This window comes from Aethalodelphis obliquidens, unplaced genomic scaffold (genome assembly GCF_003676395.1).
Source record: "Aethalodelphis obliquidens isolate GAN/ISIS:26980383/991018 unplaced genomic scaffold, ASM367639v1 scaffold42, whole genome shotgun sequence".
Lineage (NCBI taxonomy): Eukaryota > Metazoa > Chordata > Mammalia > Artiodactyla > Delphinidae > Aethalodelphis > Aethalodelphis obliquidens.
Window position 1 is genome coordinate 695,977 of NW_020837986.1, and position 22,771 is coordinate 718,747.

The following is a 22,771-nucleotide window of genomic DNA, read 5'->3' on the forward strand; positions in this document are numbered from 1 at the left end:
TTTTATCATGAGTTTGCAGAAATCTAGTCCCGTCTTCAAAGACTCCACTTCGAATTCTGGTTCTCTTGCTATTTCTGCCACATCTGCAGTTACTTCATTTCCTTCACTGAAGTCTTGAACTTCTAAAAGTCATCCATTAGTGTTGGAATCAACTTCTTCCAAACTGCTATTAATGTTGACATTTTGACCTCTTCCCATGAATCACCATCTAGACTGGTGAATGCTTTCCTGAAGGTTTTCAATTCACTTTGCCCAGATCCATCAGAGGAATCACTATCTAAACCAACAACAGCCTTACAAAATGTGTTCCTGAATAATAAGATTTGAGAGTTGAAATTACTCCTGATCCATGGGCTGCAGAGTGGACGCTGTGTTAGCAGGCATAAAAACAACATTCGTCTCATCGTACATCTCCATCTTAGCTCTGGGGTGACCAGGTGCATGACCAATGAGCAGTAATATCTTGAAAGGGATCTTTTTTTCTGAGAGCTAGGTCTCAACAGTGGGCTTAAAATTTTCAGTAAACCATGCTGTAAATGGATGTGTTCTCATTCAGGCTTTGTTGTTCCATTTATAGAGCACAGGCAGAGTAGATTTAGCATAATTCTTAAGGGCGCTAGGCTTTTCAGGACAGTAAATGAACACTGGCTTCAACTTAAAGTCATCAGCTGCATTAGCCCCTAACAAGAGAGTCAGACTGTCCTTTGAAGCTTTAAAGCCAGGCATTGACTTCTCCTCTCTAGCTATGAAAGTTCTAAATGGCATTTTTTTTTCCAGGTATGTGGTAAATTAGTGTTTCCTTTGTTTTATTTTAATTACAATTTCTTTCCTACTCAGAAACATTTTCAAAGTATGATATCTGCGTCAATTAAAAAAAACAATGGAAATAAATAGCACAGACATAAAGAATGATAAGGATGTGTGCTTGTTTGTAAAAGTAGTACATACCAGGCTTCATTGCATTTTTCTTTAAATATCCACAGTTGTTTTGTATATACTGTCAGAGTACAAGATTAATTATTTCTAAAGGGAATGAAACTTATGGAAAAGGAACAAAATTAACTTAGCATTCCCTTTTATTCAACAGAGCTATGGCACAGAAAAAAACAAAACAAAACAAAAAAATAAACAAGCGAGACAGATGGATGGGTAGGGTCAAAAAAGGGAGGAGAAAGGATAGGACCAGATCCTAGTGAGCTACAAATCTCACCAGAGGGTTGATGAAAATTGAGATTGGTGGATCAGGCCAGGAGACAGAGCTAAGTAGGAGAGGAGTTCTTAATAGAATCAAAAAGAGGGTTGGAAGTTAGGAAAGAGTAGTAGTAGATGTGATCATATGGAAAAGGGAATGAGTTCTTAAACCTGATACGTAGCATCTTGTGAACATTCAAATATCTCTACAAGGATAGGTGTGTGCCTTCCACATTTCCCTCCAGGCTGTTCTGAATGTGCCTTGAATTCATATTCCACAGTTGCAGAACGAACTGCCACAAACTTAGTGGCTGAAAACAAAACTCATTTTTTCACTCACAATCCTGTAGGTCAGAAGTCTGGGTGGGCTCAACTGGGTTCCATGCTTAGAGTCTCACAAGGCTGAAATCAAAGTTTTGGGCAAACTGGGCTCTTATGTGGGAGCTCTGGGGAAGCATCCATTTCCAGGCTCATTCAGATTCTTGGAAAAATCCAGTTCCTGTATCTGCAGATTTGAAATCCCTTCATCCTTGCTGGCTGTCAGCTGGGGACCATTTTTGGCTCCTGGATTCCACCTCATTCCTTCTCACCCCTTCCATCTTCCAATCAGGAATGTTCCATCAAGTCCTTTCCATGACTTGCATCTCTCTGACTTCCTCTTCTGTCGCCAGCCACGGAAAACTTTCTGCTAACTGGCATTTTCGAATCAAAGGCTCCATCTACATTGATAATCTGTCGTCTAGTGTGGCCACCTTTATGACTTACCTTAGCTACATCTTCTGGGTAACTTGCCGCAGCTTCTCCATCAGCACTTGCTGCTTCGCCTTGCACGTTTTCATCATGAAGCTGGCTTCTTTCCTTAAACCTCATGAACCCACCTCTGCTAGCTTTAAACTTTTCTTCTACAGCTTCCTCACCTCTCTCAGCCTTCAGAGAATTGACGAGTTAGGGTCTTGTGCTGGATTAGTCTTTGGCTTAAGGGAATGTTGTGGCTGCTTTGATCTTCTATTCAGACCACTAAACCTTTCTCCTTATCAGCAATAAGGCTGTTTCACTTTCTTACCATTCGTGTGTTCACTGCAGTAGCACTTTTTAATGTCCTTCAAAACTTCTTCCTTTGTATTCACAACTTGGCTAACTGTTTGGCACCAGAGGCCCAGCTTTCGGCCTGTCTTGGATTTTGACATGCCTTCCTCACTAAGCTTAACCATTTTTCGTTTCTTCTTAATTTAAAGTGAGATATGCACGACTCTTTTTTTTTCACTTGAATACTGTGAGGCCATCGTAGGGTTATTAATTGGCCTAATTTCACATTGTTGTGTGTCAGGGAATAGGGAGGCCCGAGGAGAGGGAGAGAGATGGGGGAAACGGCTGGTTGGTGGGGCAGTCAGTACACAACATTTATTGACTAAATGCGCCATCTTATATGGGCACATTTCATGGAGCCCCCAAACAATCACAATAGTAACACCAAAGACCACTGATCACAGACCACCATAACAAATATAGTAATAATGCAAAAGTTCAAAATATTGCCAAATTGCCAAACTGTGACACAGAGACACGAAGTGAGCAAATGCTGTCGTAGCAGGGTTGCCACAAACCTTCAATTTGTAAAAAACGCAGTATCTGTGAAGTGTAATAAAGCCAAGTGCAATGAAACAAGGTATGTCTGGACACCCATTCGTTTAGGTATTGTCTGTGGCTGCTTTCAAGATACGGGGTAGACCTGAATCGTTCTGATAGACACTGTATGGCCTGCAAAGCAAAAACTATTTATTATCAGGCTCTTTACAGAAAAAGACTGCTGACCTCTATTCTTCGTAAAGTAATGCAGAGCAATGATAAACAGCAAATCCAGGGGCGACAGGGAGGTAACCTCCCTTGATTTTTCATGTTGGATGGTCAGCTCGTGGGTATTTGTAGTGCTACTCTTTACACTTTTACATATGTCTTAAATGTTGCATAATAAATTGAGAAAAAAATACTCCACACTCCTGACCTCCTTGCCTCTAGTTTGCTCAACTGTGTTATTATTTCCCTGCAGCTATTTAAACAAAGGTAATAATGCTATTTGCCAAGGAGCAAGGAGAAAAGTTTCCTAACAAGATTCAGCAAGGTTTGTCCAGACGGTGAGCAAACACTGCTTGCTCAGGCACAGGCGTATGTGAAGGGAAAGGGTTTTTTTTATCCCAGCTGTCGTTACTTAGTGATGTGGACATTCCAGGTGTGTGTGTGTAGCAGCCTGGCTTCAGCTGTACTGACTGAACATTTCCCTTGGGCCAGGCCCTGTGGGCTAAACCCTTTATAGAGATCAGGAGTTGACACATGATGGCCCACTGCCTGTTTATGTAAATAAAGTTTTATTAGAACACAGACACACCCGTTAGTTTACATATTGTTTGGCTGCTTTCATGCTTCAATGGCAGTGTTGAGTGGCCCAGAAAGCTGAAAATATTTATGATCTGGCCCTTTACAGGGAAAAGGTAGCTGATCCCCAATGTAGATGATCTCATTTAATGCAAGAACATTCGTTAGGAAGCCAGACTTAGGAGGAAAACTGCCCAGAGTCTGAGGACCAGCAAGGGGCAGAGGTGAGGTGTGAACCCAGAACGTGTGATCTTACCACTTGCACTGTATTGTTAGGGCACAGAGCCTCTGAAAGTAACTGGGACTGTAAAATGACTTTGAACCAAATTAATTTCCACCGGATGCCATGTTTTGTCTGGGAACAGGGTTAGTTTTCTCTTTCATGCTGAAAAATAATCCAGCTTCATGTTTCTTGGCTGTCAGCCAGGCAGGGTAACTTACGTGTGATTTTATCACAAGTCTTCTGGCACAAGAGGGACAGAAGTTAGAAGAGATGTCCACACCAGTTGGCCAAGGTCTGTCATAGGTAATCCCCCAGGATTTCTGGAATGTGTGCTCAGGCAGTGGAGCTCAGCAGTGAAGGGCTTAGACTCCAGATCCAGGCTGCCTGGGTATAATTCCACCTCTGCCACCGACCAACTGGGGGACCTTGGGCGAGTTATTTATCCTCTCTGAGCCTCCATTTATTTATACCTTGAAAGAGGATAACGATGGAACTTTCCTTGGAGGGTTGAGTGGGGGTTTAAAAGGACAAGTAGACACAGAGCCCTGAGAACTGTGGGTGGCAGCATCTCAGTGACGCAGCATTTCAAAGATGCAGTATCTCAGGGAACACCCTGGGGGTCCAGTGGTTAGGACGTCATGCTCTCACTGCTGAGGGTCTGGTTTCAGGGAACTAAGATCTCACAAGCTGTGTGGCGCAGCCAAAAAAAAAAGGGTTTTTTTTTTTTTTGAAGATGCAGCATCTCAGTGGTGCAGCAACTCAATGATGCACATCTCAAAGATGAAGCATCTGAGTGACACAGCATCTCAGCGATGGTGTCCATGACCAACGCCTGACCAGGTGCTCTGTGACCTGTCACTCCTAACTCCACAACTGCTCTAGAATATGTCTACTTCTGTCTGTTCACTGCCCCCCAGGTCTCCACCATTGCTCTACTCCAGACTTTATCAGTCTCCCAACCTACCTTCCTTTTTCTCCTCTTGCTTCCCTCCAATGCAACCTCCCCACAGCAGCCAAAGTGATCTTTAAAAAACCCAGATTGTATCAGATAGCCCTGTGTTTATAAATCTGCCAATGAGTTCCTGCTTCGCTTGGAATAAAATCCTTCCCAGGCGCTAAGGCTCTGCCCACCTCGCCTACCTCATCTGTGTACTGTGTTCCAGCCACTGGGCTTCCTGGATTTGCCAAGTCCATCTTCCCAGGGGTGATCACCTCGGCCTGGACACCCTCCCTCCTGTGCTTACGAATGGTCACCTCTCAGTTCTCAGCTGAATCAGCTCCTCATGTAAAAGGCCTTCCCTGGCGCTAGAACCTATATTAAATCTTGCTTGTTCTTTACCCTTTCACAGCCTTCTTGTCTTCCTTTATATCACGCATCATAATTTGAAATAACACCTACAATTTTTAAAAGTTCATGTAATTTCTTTCTTCCTCTAGGCTAGGGGTTGCAAACTTAAATGTCTTCAGGGGACAGGCAGCTAACTCAAGTGAGTAATGAGGGTGGGGGAGGACTGTGGTGAACACAGGCTAATAGGGTCAGCCCTACTCAGAGCCACCTACTCCTGACACAAAAAATGTGGGCCCAATGCTGCCCGATCATCTGTCGTTTTTTTAAAAGACATTAGGAATATAAACTTCTATGTAAACATTTCCCATTTAAAAATTGGCAATTAATTTTTTAAATGTCAAGTATATTTTATAGGTTAAAAAAAATATCCAAGGGCCACATTATCTGTTGGCCCTCACTTTCTAGCCTCTGTTCTAGACTGTAAGCTGCACAAACACAGGGCCCATTCTGCTTGTTGACCATTGTATACTCAGCACACGACCCAATGCTGAATGAATGAACGAACAAAAGAACAGGGCAGAGGAAGGGAGGGAGAAGAGGGAGGAAAAAAATTCAAGATTCAGTCTCTGCACTGAAGCCACACCATCTAGTTGGCAAGACAAGATGATCTGATTAATTTAACCGTTGAAGAAGCTGAGGCGTGGAGAAGCCAGGGGCAGTTGAGTCTGGAAGGAAGGCCTCCTGCCTGCAATCCTGTTCTTTCCACCGGATACCATGGATTTGGGTGGATCGGAAAGCCATCTGTATGGATGTCTGTGCTTTCTGCCTGCCCCCTTCTCCTCTGGGGACCACTCCTTCCTCACACTCAGATCAGTTCTCTGGGGTGAGCCTGACCTGATCATTGGTGCCACGGGTGGACATGGGGACATCCAGAGCATTCCATCTTTCTGCCCCAGGGTCTGACCACGGGAGTCCAGGTAGAGAGATCTCTGGGACAATGTGGCAAGTCCTGGACAGCGGAGGCTCTCTTTTTGGGGAGTTCCAGCCTGGAACTGCTAGGGCTGCCTTTGGCACCACAGTGGAGAGCCTGCCTGAGACGGAAGCCCACACAAAGGGAAGCAGAGAGACTAATTCCTCCTATTATCATACTTGGATCCAACCCTGCCTGAAGCTAAAGCCCTAAGATTTTTCTGCTCTGTTTGCAATAAACATCCTTATTTTCTTAAGTTAATTAGCATTGGATTTTTGTTGCTTGCTACCAAAGGGGCTTTGGTTGATACATCAATTAAGATGGAAGAAATCACATGAATAAAAGCCACAGGGGCTTCCCTGGTGGCGCAGTGGTTGAGAGTCCGCCTGCCGATGCAGGGGACACAGGTTCATGCTCTGGTCTGGGAAGATCCCACATGCGGCGGAGCGCCTGGGCCCGTGAGCCATGGCCGCTGAGCCTGTGCGTCCGGAGCCTGTGCTCCGCAACAGGAGAGGCCACAACAGTGAAAGGCGCGCGTACCGCAAAAAAACAAAAAAACCAGTGCGATGGTTAATCTTATGTGTCAACTTGGACCACGGGGTGTCTAGACATTTGGTCACACATTATACTGTGTCTGTGAGGGTGTTTCTGGATGAGATTAATTTGAATCAGTGGACTGAGTAAAGCAGATTGCCCTCCCTGATGTTGGTGGGCCCCATCCAATCAACTGGAAACCTGAATAGAACAACAGACTAAGTAAGAGGGAACTCCTTCTGTCTGAGTGCTGAGCTGGGACACTGGTCTTTTCCTGTCTTCAGACTCCAACTGAAAAATGAGCTCTTCCTGGGCTTGGGCCTGCCGGCTTTCGGACTAGAACTTACAACGTCAGCCCTCCTGTTTCTCAGGCCTTCAGACTCAGGCTGGAATGACATCCTCTTCCATCTCCTGGGTCTTTAGCTGGCCAACTGCAGATCTAGGGACTTCTCAGCCTCCATTACCGGGTGAGCCAATTCCTATGATAAATGTATCTCTCTGTCTCAGCTCCATCCCATTGGTTCTGTCCCTCTGGAGAACCCTGATGAATGCTCACAGGGACAGGTGAGCAGTGGATGGTGAGCCTAGTTCACTGAGCCTCCAGTTCTTGGCAATAGTGTTCTGACTGTCAAGGTTGCATGTCTCTTGTTTTTGCCTTCCCAGCATCCATTTTTCCTTCTTCTGACACCACCACTGGGTTTTCCTTTAAGAGAACCATCCCTTCCTCACATACAATCCATATGCTTCACCCTCCGATTACCTCCCTCACCTCTACCTCCTTGCTTGTGCTAAGGGTCAACATTGGATTCTGGTGGAACTACTGGGAAAGATGAGATGTCCTTCTGCTGAGAGTGCTGAGCTGAAAGCATGTAAACCTGGAGCTGACAGGTACAATCTCTGCTGTCACATGGGAAGAGCCCATGTGGAGGTAAAGACAACTCAGAGGAAAACATCTGAAGATGGAGTGAGACATCTTCCTCGTGATATCATTCAAGCACCTGGATCCAGCCATACCTGCTATCAGTCGTATCCCCAAATTTACCAGTATGTAAATCATTAAATTTCCATTTTCCCTAAGCCAGCTTGGGTTGTGTCTTACTCTTGCAGTCAAAAGAGGTCTTGATATAGTCTCTAGATCTTGAACTGTATTTATTTATTTATTTATTTTTGCGGTATGTGGGCCTCTCACTGTCGTGGCCTCTCCCGTTGCGTAGCACAGGCTCCGGACGCGCAGGCTCAGCGGCCATGGCTCATGGGTCCAGCCGCTCCGTGGCATGTGGGATCCTCCCGGACCGGGGCAGAACCTGTGTCCTCTGCATCGGCAGGTGGACTCTCAACCAGTGCGCCACCAGGGAAGCCCTAGATCTTGAACCATATTTAAAGTGTCTGTCCTTCCCCTCTATCTCCAATCCAAAATTAGGCTGGCTGCATTTATCATTCTGCATTTCACTGAAGCAACAGGGCAAAATAAAGACCATGATGGTGGGGATCCCAGGGGGAAAGCAAGAGTTTGGTCAGGTACTCACTGTAAGAAGGGATTCCATAGGCTTGTGCTGGAGGTGGGTAAGCTGTGTAGGGGGTGGCCTGCTGGATCCCCGCACTGTACTGAGTCTGGCCGTAGGCTGCCATGGCAGTGGGATGCTGGCTGTGCAGGACACGTGGGCAAGGTCTGCATGGAAGGAGAGAAGATGAAATCTCCAAGCCCAAGCCCAACCCAGCATCCCTCCCCCCTTATTCTGGTATCACCACCACTACTATTTTCCTTTGGGGGTATTTATTCTTTTCTTTTCTTCTTCTTCTTCTTTTTTTTTTTTTTGGCCACTTGGCTTGCAAGATCTTAGTTCCCTGACCAGGGATTGAACCCGGTCCCCAGCAGTGAAAGCACCGAGTCCTAATCACTGGACCGCCAGGGAATTCCCTGGGTATTCACTCTTTCCAGGGGAGAGACAGCTTACATGTTCATCAAATCCTATTTCATTTTCCTTTCCTGGGCACCAGGAAGATTACATTTCCTGTCTCCCTTGCAGTCAGATTCAACCACATGACTGGGTTCTGCCTGACAGAATGCATAAACCACTCATAGGTCTGGCCAATAACACCATCCCCTCTCCTCTTTCGGCAGCAACTGTGGAGGGTACCAGTTGAGAGAGCGGAGCCAACACAGTTACATCCTGGATCCCTGAGTCAGCTTGTGGAGGAGAGGTGTGCCGGAGAGTTTCATGGGATTCACATTGGACTTTATATAAGAAACAAACCTTTGTTGTGCTAAGCCACTGAGACCAAGGTTTATTGATTACTGCAGTACAGCCTATTCCACCGTGACTATCTACCCTAATTTAGACACCTTCCCAATTGACTGTAGCTTTGACGGCATTGTCATTCAAGATGCCCTGCTCTTGGCCATGGGGTGGGCACATGGTGCAAGATCATCCAATCAGACTCTGTTCTGGGAATTTAAATCTTGGGCTGAATAATTCATTCCAACAACCACATTCTGAAGAGACTGATTTTTAGTTCCTTCCCATTGCCTGGATCCTAGAAGCTGTCCTACTCTTGGTCTTTCTCAAGGCCTGATCATTCCACTTTTGCTTCCATTGTGAGCTACTCCAGATCTTCCCAAAAAAGTCCTTTTGTGTTTACATCAGCTGGGGTCTATTTCTGTTACTTGCAACCAAAGAAAAAAAATGGATTCCTTACTCCAAGATGAATAATGGGTTCCATGAAGGGCTAGGATTTAACGGGCCACTGACCTAAGACATCTGGAATATAATGACTGCTAGTGATCACTGCGCTCTGACCACGGGCTACGAACTGTGTCACATGGGCCTAATATGTGCACTGAATCGCATCGGATACTAATACCAACTCTCTGGGGTGGAGGCTCTTCTAACTCCCATTTTAGAGAAGAGAAAACTGAAGTTCAGAAACCGCAAGTCACAGCTAGAAAGTGGGAAATCTGGAACTTAAACTCGTAAGTCTGACTCCAGAGCCCACACTTGTAATCACGAAGCTTTGCTGCTTCTCAGTGACGGGCCTGGGCTTGACCCAGCCCTGTACTTATTGCTCCTGTAGGGAGCAATAAATAAAGTCAAGGTAGGTTGTTATAACAGGAAGGGGACAAGATGGTGAATCTACAGATAGAATTTCTTTGGCCAGTGCAATTTTTTCTTAATTTGAAGTTGCCAATATTTTAAAACCAGAAGATTCACACACACACACACACACACACACACACACACTCTGTCTCTCTCTCTCTCTCTCCCCTTATTTCCCCCTTCTCTTGCAAAGCACAGATGCTTTGGAAAGCCTGGGTCTGCTCTGTGCGCTGCCATCAATCCTTGGGGCTACGATACGCCAGGCCCTGTCCAATTATTGCATGTAGACTGGCTCATTTAAACCTGATAGCAACTGTGACAGCTCTTGGAGGCAGTTACTGCTCCCATCCCCATTTTACAGATAAGAAAACTGAGGCAGAGAGAGATGAAGGAACCAAAAGCACACAGCTGATACACAATTTGAACCCTGCTCCAGAGGCCACGCCCTTAACCACTCCACCTCTGTGCAACTTGACAAACTGTAGCTAACTATCCTGGCCACGAGTTTATCAGTAGATGGTAACGAGATTCCCAAACCTGTATCTGATTCCATTTTGATTACATCACCTTAGTAAAAACCTGTTGGTTTCCAGAGCTCCTCCTACATACGAAGCCTGATGGCAGGCGTGAGACAGATGCAAAAGTTTGCGGAATTATAAAAAGATGTTCTCAAGCCCTCTTTCTTTTTGACAACCACTGTGCCGAAGCGTTGGGGAACTTGTTCCAAGATGCATAAGAAACTTGTTTGAGCTGGAGACGCCAGAATCAGTACTGGAAGGCATTTCAGCAGTCAAGATTCTTACCCTGTGAGGTGCTTGGAAACGCACCTGGAGCATTGGGACTTAGTGCTGAGCAGAGAACCTTATTTGAAAATGTTCCCAACTTATACCTGTCTTTGCAAGTAGAAGGTGGAAATCGGAGATGATCAGCTCCTGCTTCCCATCAAAACCAATGTGAAATTCTCGGATTAAACTGGGGCTCAAGTGAAAAGCCAGAGAGAGGACAGTGGAGCTCTCTAACCCCAAGGCCATAAAACAAGTTAGGTAGATTTAACAGACCTCAGTTGCTACCGACAACCCCCAAAACATCTTCTGGAGGGAAAGGAAGCCTGAGAAAGTGTGTTCCTTATAAACAGCTTCTACGGTCTCATCCAGGGAGGAGCATGTCCAGCTATGGAGGAGCTGAGTATCCAGACTGAGGGCCATGCTGACCGTCCTGCCAAACCCGGGGCTTCTCACACTAGGGGGTGCGGATGGGCAGCCCCTGAGGACCCTGGGTAAGCCCTGTCCATCACTGGGCTCCCACTAACCCCTGCGCACGGCTCTGGTGGAGCGTTTGTACCGTCCGCTCTATTGAGATCTCTGATCTACTGGTCTCTGTCCCCACTAGACTGGAAGCTCTCCGAGGGTAGGGACTGTGTCTCACTGATCTCGCGAGTCTCCAGTGCTCCTATGAGATTTGGTACCGAGGAGTGCTGGGTGAATGTTGGAGCAGGAAGAGGGAGGAAGGAGGGGGGAGGAGAGGGGAAGAAGGATAGAGAGGGGCAGGGAGAGAAAGATGGGGCAGGAGGAAGGAAGAGGCGGGAGAGCACGAGAGAGGGAGAGGGCAAAGAGAGAGGGAGGGAGACAGAAAAGGAGAGAGGGAGGGAGGGAGAAAAGACAAGAGAGGGAGAGACAGAGAAGCAGGAAGGGAGAGAGGAATTGAGAAAGTCTGTGATAGGAAAGGACAGGAAGGAAAGGAGGAAAAGACTGAAAAAAAGAAGAAAGAAGAAAACAACAGCCAACACTCTCAGAAAAGTCTGTTCCAGACCCCGTTTTAAGCGCCCTTTACGTGGGGCAGGCATCATGATTGCCCCCCTTTTCCAGATGGTGAGACTGAGGCCTGGGGAGGTGGGGTCGTTTGCTCAAGGTCACTCAGCCAGTAAGAGTAGTGCTGGGATTCTTTTCTAGGGAGTCTGCTTCCAGAGCCTCTGCCCTCCAAGAAAGAGAGAGGAGAGAGCGTGAGAGGGAGATAAAGCAAGGGTACTCACCTTGCAAAGAGCTGGGACACACTCAGAGCCGATGTAGTGATGCCTGGAGGGGAAAAAGAAAAACATTTGAGGGGCTTGAGCTGTCAGAGCGATGTTCCCCAGAAGCTATGACTTCAGACGCCAGGTTGAGGGGGAAGAAACTCAGAGTTGCTGCCAGGGACTTTCTCAACCACACAAGCTTATCTGAGGCACACCATTGTAGCACTCTCCTTCTTGAAAACCTTTTCTGGGTGTGCTTTGTCTCCAGATACTAACTGAAGGACTACGTATAAAGAACCTGGAGCATCCTGAAACATCAGAGTAGAATCCATCCCCCCACCCATTGTACAGATGGAGAAAGGAGGGCAAAGAGACAGAAAGAACGTGCTGGAGCCAGGTAACACGACCAGTTGTCAGCTGGCGCCATTTCTACTCCTGGATGAAGACCCACTCCCTTCCTTGCCTTAAAGGCAACCCCAGAAACCTAGAAAGGCCCACACTGGTTGGCTCTGATTATCCAACACCTATTTTCCTTCTTCTTCTGATGTCACCTTGATATTCCTCCTCTCCTTCCCCAGTTTCAGTTCATTGGGTTCAGGTGGGGCTGGCCCCAGCCACCTTGGATTATCTCCCAGGCTCCAGCTAGAGTGTGGGGCAGGGAGATGGAAGGGGCCTGAGGTCCTGATACAAGTGCTCTACACTGTATCTCTGGGCACTCAGCCTGCAACCATGGTTGGGAAGCAATAATCAGGAGATGATGAAAACGTGATAGAATTTGGCTGGGAGAGACATTTCCAAGAGGATAATTTTACCAACGAACAGTTCACTGGGGAGGATTTTGTGCTGTGTCATTTTAAATAATGCAGTGCAATGCCCTCAGTGTGGAGCCCTGGCAAGTTCTAGATGATGTGTCTACTGATGGCACCAATCTGCCGACTCACACTCTCTGGTTTGTAGGGCAGTGGCTGAGGTGTCCCTGTGCCTCCTGAGAAATGCCCCAAGCCCTCCAGAGCTCTGAGCCTCTCTGTAAACCAACCTGCAATTCCAACTCTAGCGCTCAGTAAGTAATGAGACTTCGGGCAGGGGCCTCAGGGTACCCTCCTGCGAAATGGGGAAAAAACATTTATCTCACAAGGATGCGTGAGGATTAAATGAGATGATGATGATGATGATGACTGTATCCATCATTTACCCAGTGCTTGTTACATGCCAAGCCGCCTTCTAAATCCATTACCTGGATTATTCTAATCCTCATAACCACCCCTTGAGGAGGGTTCTCTTCACGTCCCCATGTTACAGATGAAGAGCAGCAGGTGCAGAGTTTACATAACTCACTCAAGGCCACACAGGTCCTAAAGGGTGGAGCTGTGATCTGAACTCAGGTGCTGGCTCCCGACTCTGGCTTCCCAACCAGGACACAGCAGCCCACAATGACAATCACCATCATAACAGCAACCAGCACCCGCTTAGATGTTCACCACGTGCCAGGCCCGTGTTAACTGCCTACATGCGTGAACTCATTTAATCCTCGTGGCAATGCTACAAGGCCGACAGTGTCATTATCCCCATTGCACTGACGAGGAAGCTGAGGGCCCAATGGCTAAGTGCCTTGCTCAAGCCACACAGCCTGTGGACATAGGAACTGGGACTTGAACCCAAGGGCTGTCTGAGTCCCAAGTCCATCTCCTTAATCACCTCCCTGGCAGAGTCACATTCTGTTCGAGTCCCAAGCCACTGGGGTGAGAGGGCGAGTCCTGAAGTCCAGCTGGTCCAGTGGAAAAGAATCTGCCTTACAATGCCGGGGACGTGGGTTCAATCCCTGGTCAGGGAACTAAGATCTCACATGCCACGGGGCAGCTAATCCCGCGCCACAACTACTGAGCTCGTGTGCCGCAACTAGGGAGCCTGCGTGTCGCAAACTATAGAGCCCATGTGCCCTGGAGCCTGCGCGCCACAACTAGAGAAGAGAAAACCTGCAGGCCACAATTAGAGAGAAGCCCGCATGCTGCAATGAAGAGCCCGCGCGCTTCAACGAAAGATCCCGCGTGCTGCAACGAAAGATCCCACGTGCTGCAACGAAAGATCCCGCATGCTGCAACAAAAGATCCTGCGTACCGCAACTAAGACCCGACACAAACATAAATAAAATACAAAGATAAATAATATATAAATCTTTAAAAAAAAGGCTGGACAGCATTAGTGTATATTGCTCATAGTAAGGAGGAGTTGTAGGATACTTTTGTTCCAGTTGTAGACGTGAGAATGTGTTGTGTGTGTGCTGAATGCCTGTGTAAAAATACGTTTCTTACTATGTGTCACATTTTTAAGAAGTCGGGACAGCAGGGATCTAACTCCAAGGAAAGGTGCCGGTGCACAGTAGGTGCTCACTCGCTGCTCATTTCCCTGCTCCGGGTTTCCTGCCCCAGGCAGAGCCTCCCACATCCCCTTCCTCCTCCTCCCACAGGATGGTCTCATTCTGAAAGAGCCCCAGTCTCATTACTGGTAAAAGCCCATGATTTGAGTTATGTTTAGTAATATATAAGTTACTGAATTAAACATTTTGAATATGTTTTCTTTAATAAATATGTAAATATTCATAAAAATCGAAATCTATGGAAACAGTCCTAGGGGCTTAGATTAACTCGGCGTTCTAGAAATCTGAAGCAAGCACCTCCCCGAGCCCCCAACCTCTGCACCCTGATTTGCATGTTCACCTCGCTCCCCCTCCTCTGTTCCTCTGAACTGTTATGCAATCAGCCTTCCCTACCAGGGCAGTTCTCCCTCTCCTGCTGTGCAAACCTATGGTCCTCTTCCACCCCAGCAACCCCCAGGAAGACTGTGCAAGGAAGAAACAGGCATTTAGTCAGTGCTGAGAGATTTTCCTTCTGCAGACCGTGTGATTTTTGAAAAGCACAGGCTCTTTTTTTTTTTTTTTTTAACTGGTATCACATTTAACTTTTTTATCCTGGGACACTTGGGAGAATTGAGAACCTGGAAAATGAATGCATTATATATAGAATAATCTCCTTCCCTTTCGTTCCCTCCCTTTCTTCTTCCTTTTTTCGCTGGCAAGGATGGCACAGACCTCATGGAGACTCCTGACGGTCCGTGCCAATGTAGGGCCCCCAAGCTCCTTCCCTTCCTCAGGGACCTGGGGTGGGACTGTGTAAAGGACAACCATGCTCAGTGCTTTGCGTGCAAAGGTGGAGCAGGGACCCCCCAAGAGCAGAGAGCCTCTCTCTTCCTCTGAAGCTCTTGCTGTGCTTCAGGGCTGTTAGTCCGCAGAGGTCCTGTGGACCAGGAGGCCCAGATGCAGCTGGAGCCATCCGTCATCTGCGTACTAGGCAATGGGCCTGACAGTGATTGTGTGGGCAACGCACGCTCCAGCGTGAAAGGTGGAGGAGTGGGCATCATTGTTTAAGTTGCAGGAACAACCTCGCCCTCAACGTAGCCCAGGACGTCTTTCGGTGATCCCCTAGATGCCCTCATCACCACTTTCTGGATGCTGTTGTGTTTGACAGCTTCCTCCAAATGGTAAGTCAGAGCCAGACAGACACACTGAAGTGGAGACATGGGAGGCCATGCCACAGAGCGTCCCATGCAGCTCAGGAATGATCTGGTTCATAGACACGGCAATGCCATTGGATGCGGGCACGATGCTCTGGACAGCAGCACAGTCATAGTACCTCAGCTTGCCAGAGGGGCAGAGAGGGCGTGGACTGTGGTCAAGAGTCCCTCCATGATGCCAGTGTCACAGACCCAGAGGGCATGCTGGCAATCTAGGGGGAGTGGTCATACTCCTCCTGGTCACTCCATCACAAACATGGAACCCTCAGCATAAGGGCAGATGACGCTTTGACTTCAGTCCTCAAGTGAGCCCCAAGCATATTCGGGGTGGTGAAGACACCATATGCAGTAGAAGCAGCAGCCCTTTGATACTGGTAAGATCTGGTGCCTGGTAGATGGAGATGCCCTTCCCACTGACCACAGGCTCCTGTTCTCAAACTTGGCAGTGCCATTGAACTTCCTTGATCAACAAGATTGGGGTCAGTGGCGGAATCACTGATGGCAACTTGTATCCATGTTGCCAGTGGTGAAAGCAGTCCTGGTGACCTGACTCAATGTAGTCAAATCTATTTATTTCAAGCTTTACCATGTGTCTCTGAGGGATGTGGCTAGCACATAAAATGGGGCAGCCGGGAGGGGCAGAGAGCCTCCTCCATTTACTCGTGAATTTAAAACTCTAAGCCCCTCCTCCTGCCCAGGTTCCAATGGGCGAAGGGAGAAGGATTAGCTAAACAGATGGCCAGAGCCTCAGGATGCGCTCGTTCATTCGTTCGTTCATTCATTCATTCATTCATTCACCGCCTACCATGTGCCAGCAAAAGCAGTCAGAGTTCCTGCCCTCATGGACCCTCCAGTTTTGTGGGGGAGACAGGTGGTAAACAAATACTTAACTAGATAAGGCAAGTACTTAATTACAATGATAACAGGGTGCAGAGGAAGGAAGTGGATGATACAGAGCGGAGCACCTGGAACATTCATATGCACAGGATTCGCCTGGGGATCTTATGAAAATGCGGACTCCAGTCTTTAGGTCAAGGAAGCTCCCAGGTGATGCTGACATGGCAGGCCCGGAAACCAGAATTTGAGTAGTGAGGGTTTAGACCACAGGCTAATGAAGAACTGCAAATTACGAAAAAGTCCCAATTCTGGGTTCATAAAAATAAATCTCCATTCCAGAAGTCACAAACTCAAACGCCTACTGGGGCCAAGAAGGGAATAGAAATGATCTGCTGTAATATGAGGAAACCGGAGCTGAGGTCTGTGTGTGTGAGCGCACGCATATTGTGTGATTGTGTGTGTGCGTGACTGTGCGATGTGACTTACCCAAAGACACACACAGCTGGTTCATTCATTCATGCATTCAACAAATGCTCACCATGCACCTACTGTGGACCAGATCTACAATCCAAATCTCATAATTTGTTATCTTAATGTTGCTTCCAAAAAGAAAAGCACGTGGGCTGAAGGGGTCAGACCCAAATTCAGATCCTGACTCTGCTGCACTATAACTGTGTGGCTCTGAGCCCATCACTTCCTTTCTCTAAACCTCAGTTTCCACATCCACAAAATGGGGTACTATCTCATCCCTGCAGGACTGTCGCAACGATCACAGGAGGCAGGTACCTGCCAAATGGTAACTGCTCAACACACAGGAGCTATTATTAGTCTTCTATTCTCTTCAGCCACTTCAATTGTGAGCCCAATTTGAATGCTCACACTTTTTTTTTTTTTAACCTCTCACTGGGAGGATTAAGAAGCTAATGATTCTAAAAGCAGCAACCACTATTATATTGCCTAATTGGATCCCAGGGGCCACTTCTAACTGATCCCCCATGAGATGAGACAATTTCTAATGCAAGATGTCTTGAGGAAGGTCTTGGCTACAAAAGCTGCGTGTCTGTAAATTTCATCAGCTCGTCTCCTTAGTGTGGGTGCTTTAAACAGCACTCAGACCAGCGTCAGCGACAGCAGGAGGGAGCACTGGTTTAGGAGTTCAGCATGTGCGCCCCACAGGTAGAGGTCGTCCTGGGTGCTGAGGCCCCCAGGAAGCAGGCTGAGAAAGGCTTAAAAGTGGGAAAGGTGAAACTGACCTGTGGCTCCCCAGGCCAGACCTGGGCAAAGCTCTGGGCAGGTCAACCTGGCTTGGGTGAAATGAAAGAAAATCTGCCAGCCCCTGGCTAGAACCGGTGAGACTGAAACTGGAAATTACACCATATCATGCCCAGGGCAGAGGAGGGGCAGGCAGTCTGAGTGAGGATGACAGCCCAGCTTGTTCTGCCGGGAGGTGATTTCACCTCTCCGAGGAAACACTTAATGAGATTACAGCCTCAGCTTTTGCAAAATATGTCTGCATTTCAAACGAAAATAATTTTTTCTCGATTCAGCTGTGCTTTCTTAGTTCCATAACTTTTTCCCTCCTCCTTCCAGAAGACGGGATACAATTCAAATCCAAATTTCCATTAAATAGTAATGAATGATAGCTTATATTTCTCAAGTGGTTCCTACAAGCCAGGCACTCTGCTAAGGACTACTTGGGCCTTAGCTCTTCTATTCCCCATAACAACTCAACGAGGAAGTTGTTCTCTCTACTTTATAGATATGGAAAATGAGGCAAAGGGAAGTTAAAGAAACTTTACTAAGGATTCAAAGGCAATATCAATCTGAAGTTATCTGTGGTTCCTAAAGGTTACTCTATTCATCCACCACCCACCCATCATCCATCCACCTACCTACCCAACCATCCACCCAACATCCATCCACTCACCCACCCACCCACTCACCCACCTACCCACCCATAAATAATTTTTAAGGACCTACCATGAGCCAGACACTGAGCTGTCTGCTAATTAAGAACAGAAATTTAAATACATATGTAGGAATAAAAAATTGTCTTTGTCCTGGAGGAATTCACCACCTACAGCAATGGTTCTCAACCTTGGGTGCACAGTACTGGGTGCCTTTGGAGAGCTTTAAAAAAATTTCATTGCCTGGGTCACACTTTGGACCAATTAAATCAGACTCTTTGGGGGTAAGATCTGGACATGAGCACTGCATTTTTAAAAAAACTTCCCAGGAGAGTCCAATGTGCAGACACGTTTAAAACCAGCCCTGGAGGCTGGTTCTCAAAGTTTGGTCCCTGGACTGGCAACATCAGCGCTGTCTGGGAATTGTTAGAAATGCAAATTCTTGGGCCCCACCACAAACCATTACAGAATCAGAAATGCTGGGGATGGGGCCCTGCAAGCGGTGTGCCAAAAGAACTTCCAAGGTGGTTTTGATGCACAAGAGAATTTGAGACATAAATATACATACTTAAATTATAGAAATATACGTTTACACATATGTAATGCATAGAGAAAGTCTTCCATAACAGGAACACAAAACAGTGGTTACTGCTGGGGAGGGGAGGTGATGACTAAGATTGGGTGGATGTGGCAAAGGGGGATTTGGCCTAATGTTCAAGTTTTTATAAGGATCGTGTATTTATGTATTACCTGGTGACCAGAAATTGGATTGTCTTAAAAAAAAAAAAAAAAAAGAGGAAAGGGAGGGTGCTGCAGGCAGGGGACACAGCATGTATTAAGGCTGTGAGATGTCGTACCACAGGGGGCTCACAGCGGGTAGCACTCATTCCATCACCCTGTCCTATAGTCCTGCAGAGTGCTCTGTCTTCTGTCTTCATTCCTTCCACAAGTATTTCTTTTTTTTTTTTAATATGGCAAGTATCATTTTTAAAAATTGAAGTATAGTTGACTTACAGTGTTTCAGGTGTACAGCAAAGTGATTCATATATATATATTCTTCCTCAGACTCTTTTCCATTATAGGTTGTTATAAGATATTGAGTATAGTTCTCTGTGCTATACAGTAGGTCCTTGTTATTTATGTATTTTATATACAGTAGTGTGTATCAGTTAATTCCAAGCTCCTAATTTATCCCCACCCCCCTCCCCCTTTGGTAACCATAATTTTGTTTTCTATCGACAACTATTTCTTAAGTACCTACTATGCATCATACCTTGTTCTCAGTGGTCAAGATACGTAGGCATAAAGTGGGCAAGATCTGCCTTCAGAGAACTTACATTCTGGTGGGGAGGCAGACAAACAGCAAGTGAATAAACACATAACTTCCAGCAGAGAGTGGGAATATGAAGAAAATATTAAACAAACCAAATACTGTGGCTGAATGTTCTGTTGGCTCTCCCCTCAAACCTGATCCAGAATCTGGCCTGTTCTCACCACTCCATCACTACCACCCCATCTAAGCCACCTTGGCCTCTCACTTGGGTTATTGTAACGCCTTCGTTGCTACCCGGGCTCCCATTCTGTCCCCACCCGCAGTCCGTTCTCATGTGCAGCCTGAGGGAGCCTGTCAATCTGTAGACCAGATTGTCCCTCATCTGGTCCCAACCACAACCCTCCACCACGGCTCCCATCTCACTCAGGGTAGAAGCCAAGTCCCTCCAATGGCTCACAAAGTCCAGCATGGTCTGACCCTGGGTATCTCTCTGACCTCAGCTCCCCGTCACTGGCCCCTTGCTCACTGGGCTCCAGCCACACCAGCCTTCCTATTGCTTCTCAGTGCTCTGGAACCGCTGCTGCCTCAGGACCTTTGCATTTGCTATCTTCTCTGCTCCTAAGGCTCTTCTTCCCTGTGACCAAGAAGAGCCCGCCCACACCTCCTTCAGGTCTTTATTCAAGTGTTACCTTCCCAGTGACATCATTTCTAGCCACCCTAACAAAAACTGCAACCCCATATCACTGCATTTCGCATCCCACCCTGCTTTCCCCCCTTAGTACATATCACCATCCAGCATGCTATATATTTTGATATATGTATATATTTTGTGTGTGTGTATAAAACATGCTATATATCTATTGTTGTCATCAGACTCTTGCCCTGCCAGCACCCTAGGCAGGGCTCCAAGAGGCAGGGGTTTTGTGTTGTCTTCCTAGTACTTAAAACAATGAACGGACACGTGTTTGAGTGAACATTTGTTGAATGAATGAATGAATGAAAAAATGATTACTTTTGATAGGAAAGACTTCTCTGATGAGAACTGAAGGATGAGGGGATGGTCCTGCAGAGATGGGGGGAAGCCTGGTCCAGGCAGAGGAACAGCAAGTGCAAAGGCCCTGATGGCAGAATCACGCTTATGAGTTAGAGCAAAAGAAATAAGGCCAGGGGCTGGGTCCAGTGAGCAGAGGTGATGGGGTAGAGATGAGTCTGAGAGGCTGGCGGGGACAGGCAAGTAGAGCCCACTTGGGGACTTCCCTGGTGGCGCAGTGGTTAAGAATCCGCCTGCCAATGCAGGGGACATGGGTTCGAGCCCTGGTCCAGGAAGATCCCACATGCTGCGGAGCAACTAAGCCCGTGCGCCGCAACTACTGAGCCTGTGCTCTAGAGCCCATGAGCCACAACTACTGAGCCCACATGCCACAACTACTGAAGCCCGTGCACCTAGAGCCCGTGCTCTGCAACAAGAGAAGCCACTGCAATGAGAAGCCCGTGCACCGCAATGAAGTGTAGCCCCTGCTCACCACAACTAGAGAAAGCCCGTGTGCAGCAGCGAAGACCCAGTGCAGCCAAAAATAAATTAAAAAAAAAAAAAGTAGAGGCTACTTGGCCAAAGGGAAGGAATTTAGATCTTACTCTATACTTTTTTAAAACACCAAGTCCTCTCCATATTTTAATTCATTTTATCCTCCCATCAACTCTATGAGGTTGGTGGCATAATTATTCCATTTAACAGAAGAGGCAAATGAGCCCCCAGGAGGTTAGGTCCCTAAACCAGAGACTTACAACTGGTAGGAGGCAGAGCCAGAAATGCAATGGGAGCCACCGGGGGGCTGTTGGGGTCCACGATCCCCTCACCCCAGAACCCCCCCGAGTGTAGGCCTCATGGCTCATGGCTACTGGGGTTCTCCTTGGACCTGGACCCTTGTAGTCACTCAGTAACATTCACTCTGTAACAGAAGGAAGGGCCCAGGAGGAGGGCGACCAGAGGCCAGGCAGGAAGGGCAGCTGAGTCTGGCACTCGAGGCCACAACTAGGGTGGAATGTCTCCTGCAGAGTCCTGGAGCTCACCGCCCATGTCAACAATAAAGAGAAAGAAACGTGTGTGTGGGGGGGGAGTGGAGAGAGGGAGGGAGGGAGGGAGGGGGAGAGAGAGAGAGAGAGAGAGAGAGAGAGAGAGAGAGAGAGAGAGAGAGAGAGAGAGAGAGAGAGACCTGACCCTGCCAGCCCCCTGCCTGCTCTGAATTTGGAAGCAACCTCTTTCTGCCCCATTGCTCACCCCCAAAGCCTGAGCCTTGGCCTCAGATTGCCCCAGGGCAGTAAAGGATACAGACAGCTCCAAGTCACAAAAAGGAGACAGACAATGTGTTTGTGGGTGCCACCACTGTGCGGGATGGACATCTGGGGTCTGCAAACTAAGATCTTTGCAGAAAGTGATTATTGACTTTAGACGTGAGGACTCTGGAGCCAGAGTGCCTGGGTCTGATTCCTGGCCCTGCCACAAATTGTATGACTTTAAGCTGGTTACTCAACTCCCCAAGCCTCAACTTCCACATCCGTGAAATGGGCTCGTAGCCTAATAGGGGTGTAATAATTACATGAGAAACAGTACAGTGTACTGATTAGGAAAACAGACTTTGGAGTCAGACTACTTAGGTTCAAATTCTGGCTGTCGCTTCACTGTCATCTCAGACAAGTTACTTAGCCTCTCTGTGCCTCAGTTTCCTCATCTGTAAAACGAGTATCCACTTCTTAGAGTTGCAGACACTAAAGAGTTAATACATTTTAATGCCTGACACATAGCAGGTGCCAAGAGTTTGCTTTGATGGTGATGGAGGAGGAGGAGAATTAATTTCAATTTCTATTGCTCTGAATAGTGCCTGGGACAAAGTAGTTGCTCACAAAAAACAAACGACAAGAGGAAGTGGCAGGCACTCATCTTCTTGACAGCTGCCCCTCAGCTCCTACTAGTGGAAGCCAGGTGGGAACACGGGTCCAGCACTTCTAAAGAATTTGGCATCTCAAGAGAAACTAGAAATCCAGATATTTATGTGAGCTCTCCCAATTTTCACAAGTTCACTTTTATTTAAAGCACAGTATAAACCAAACAAAGACATACCTGAGTACCAGGCGTGGCAGCCAGCTTGCAATCATGGTTTTGAGTTCCCTGTGGCTATCTGATTCAATGGGATAATACGTTTATTTACAATGCCCCCAAGGTGTGCCAGGTGCTTTACATAACATCACCCCATTTGATCCTTGCAGTAAGCATCCTATGAAGTGTCATGATTCTGCCCCCATTTGGCAGGTGAGAAAGTTGAGGCTCAGGAAGGTTAAACAATCTGCCCAAGATCATTTGGCTGGGAAGCAGTGGGGTTGGGAGTCAGCCTGGGATCTTCCTCCCTCGGCAGTCTATGCCTTTTCCTGTCTCTACTGGCTCTGAAATGAAGAGTCTGTAGTTGACTGGCGCCTTCACTCAGAAGGAAAAGGATGACTGTCTTTGAATAGG

General features: G+C 47.2%; 1 protein-coding gene across 1 annotated transcript in view; it reads right to left on the bottom strand.

Annotated features, from left to right (window-relative positions):
- EYA2 (EYA transcriptional coactivator and phosphatase 2) overlaps window positions 1-22,771 on the bottom strand; it is a 176,685-nt gene that overhangs the window by 152,780 nt on the left and 1,134 nt on the right. Inside the window, exons 2-3 of the mRNA XM_027078034.1 lie at window positions 11,701-11,743; window positions 8,103-8,245 (exon numbers count right to left, since the gene is read on the bottom strand). Of these exons, the coding sequence (XP_026933835.1) occupies window positions 8,103-8,245; window positions 11,701-11,743 (186 nt within the window). The remainder of the gene's footprint in view (window positions 1-8,102; window positions 8,246-11,700; window positions 11,744-22,771) is intronic.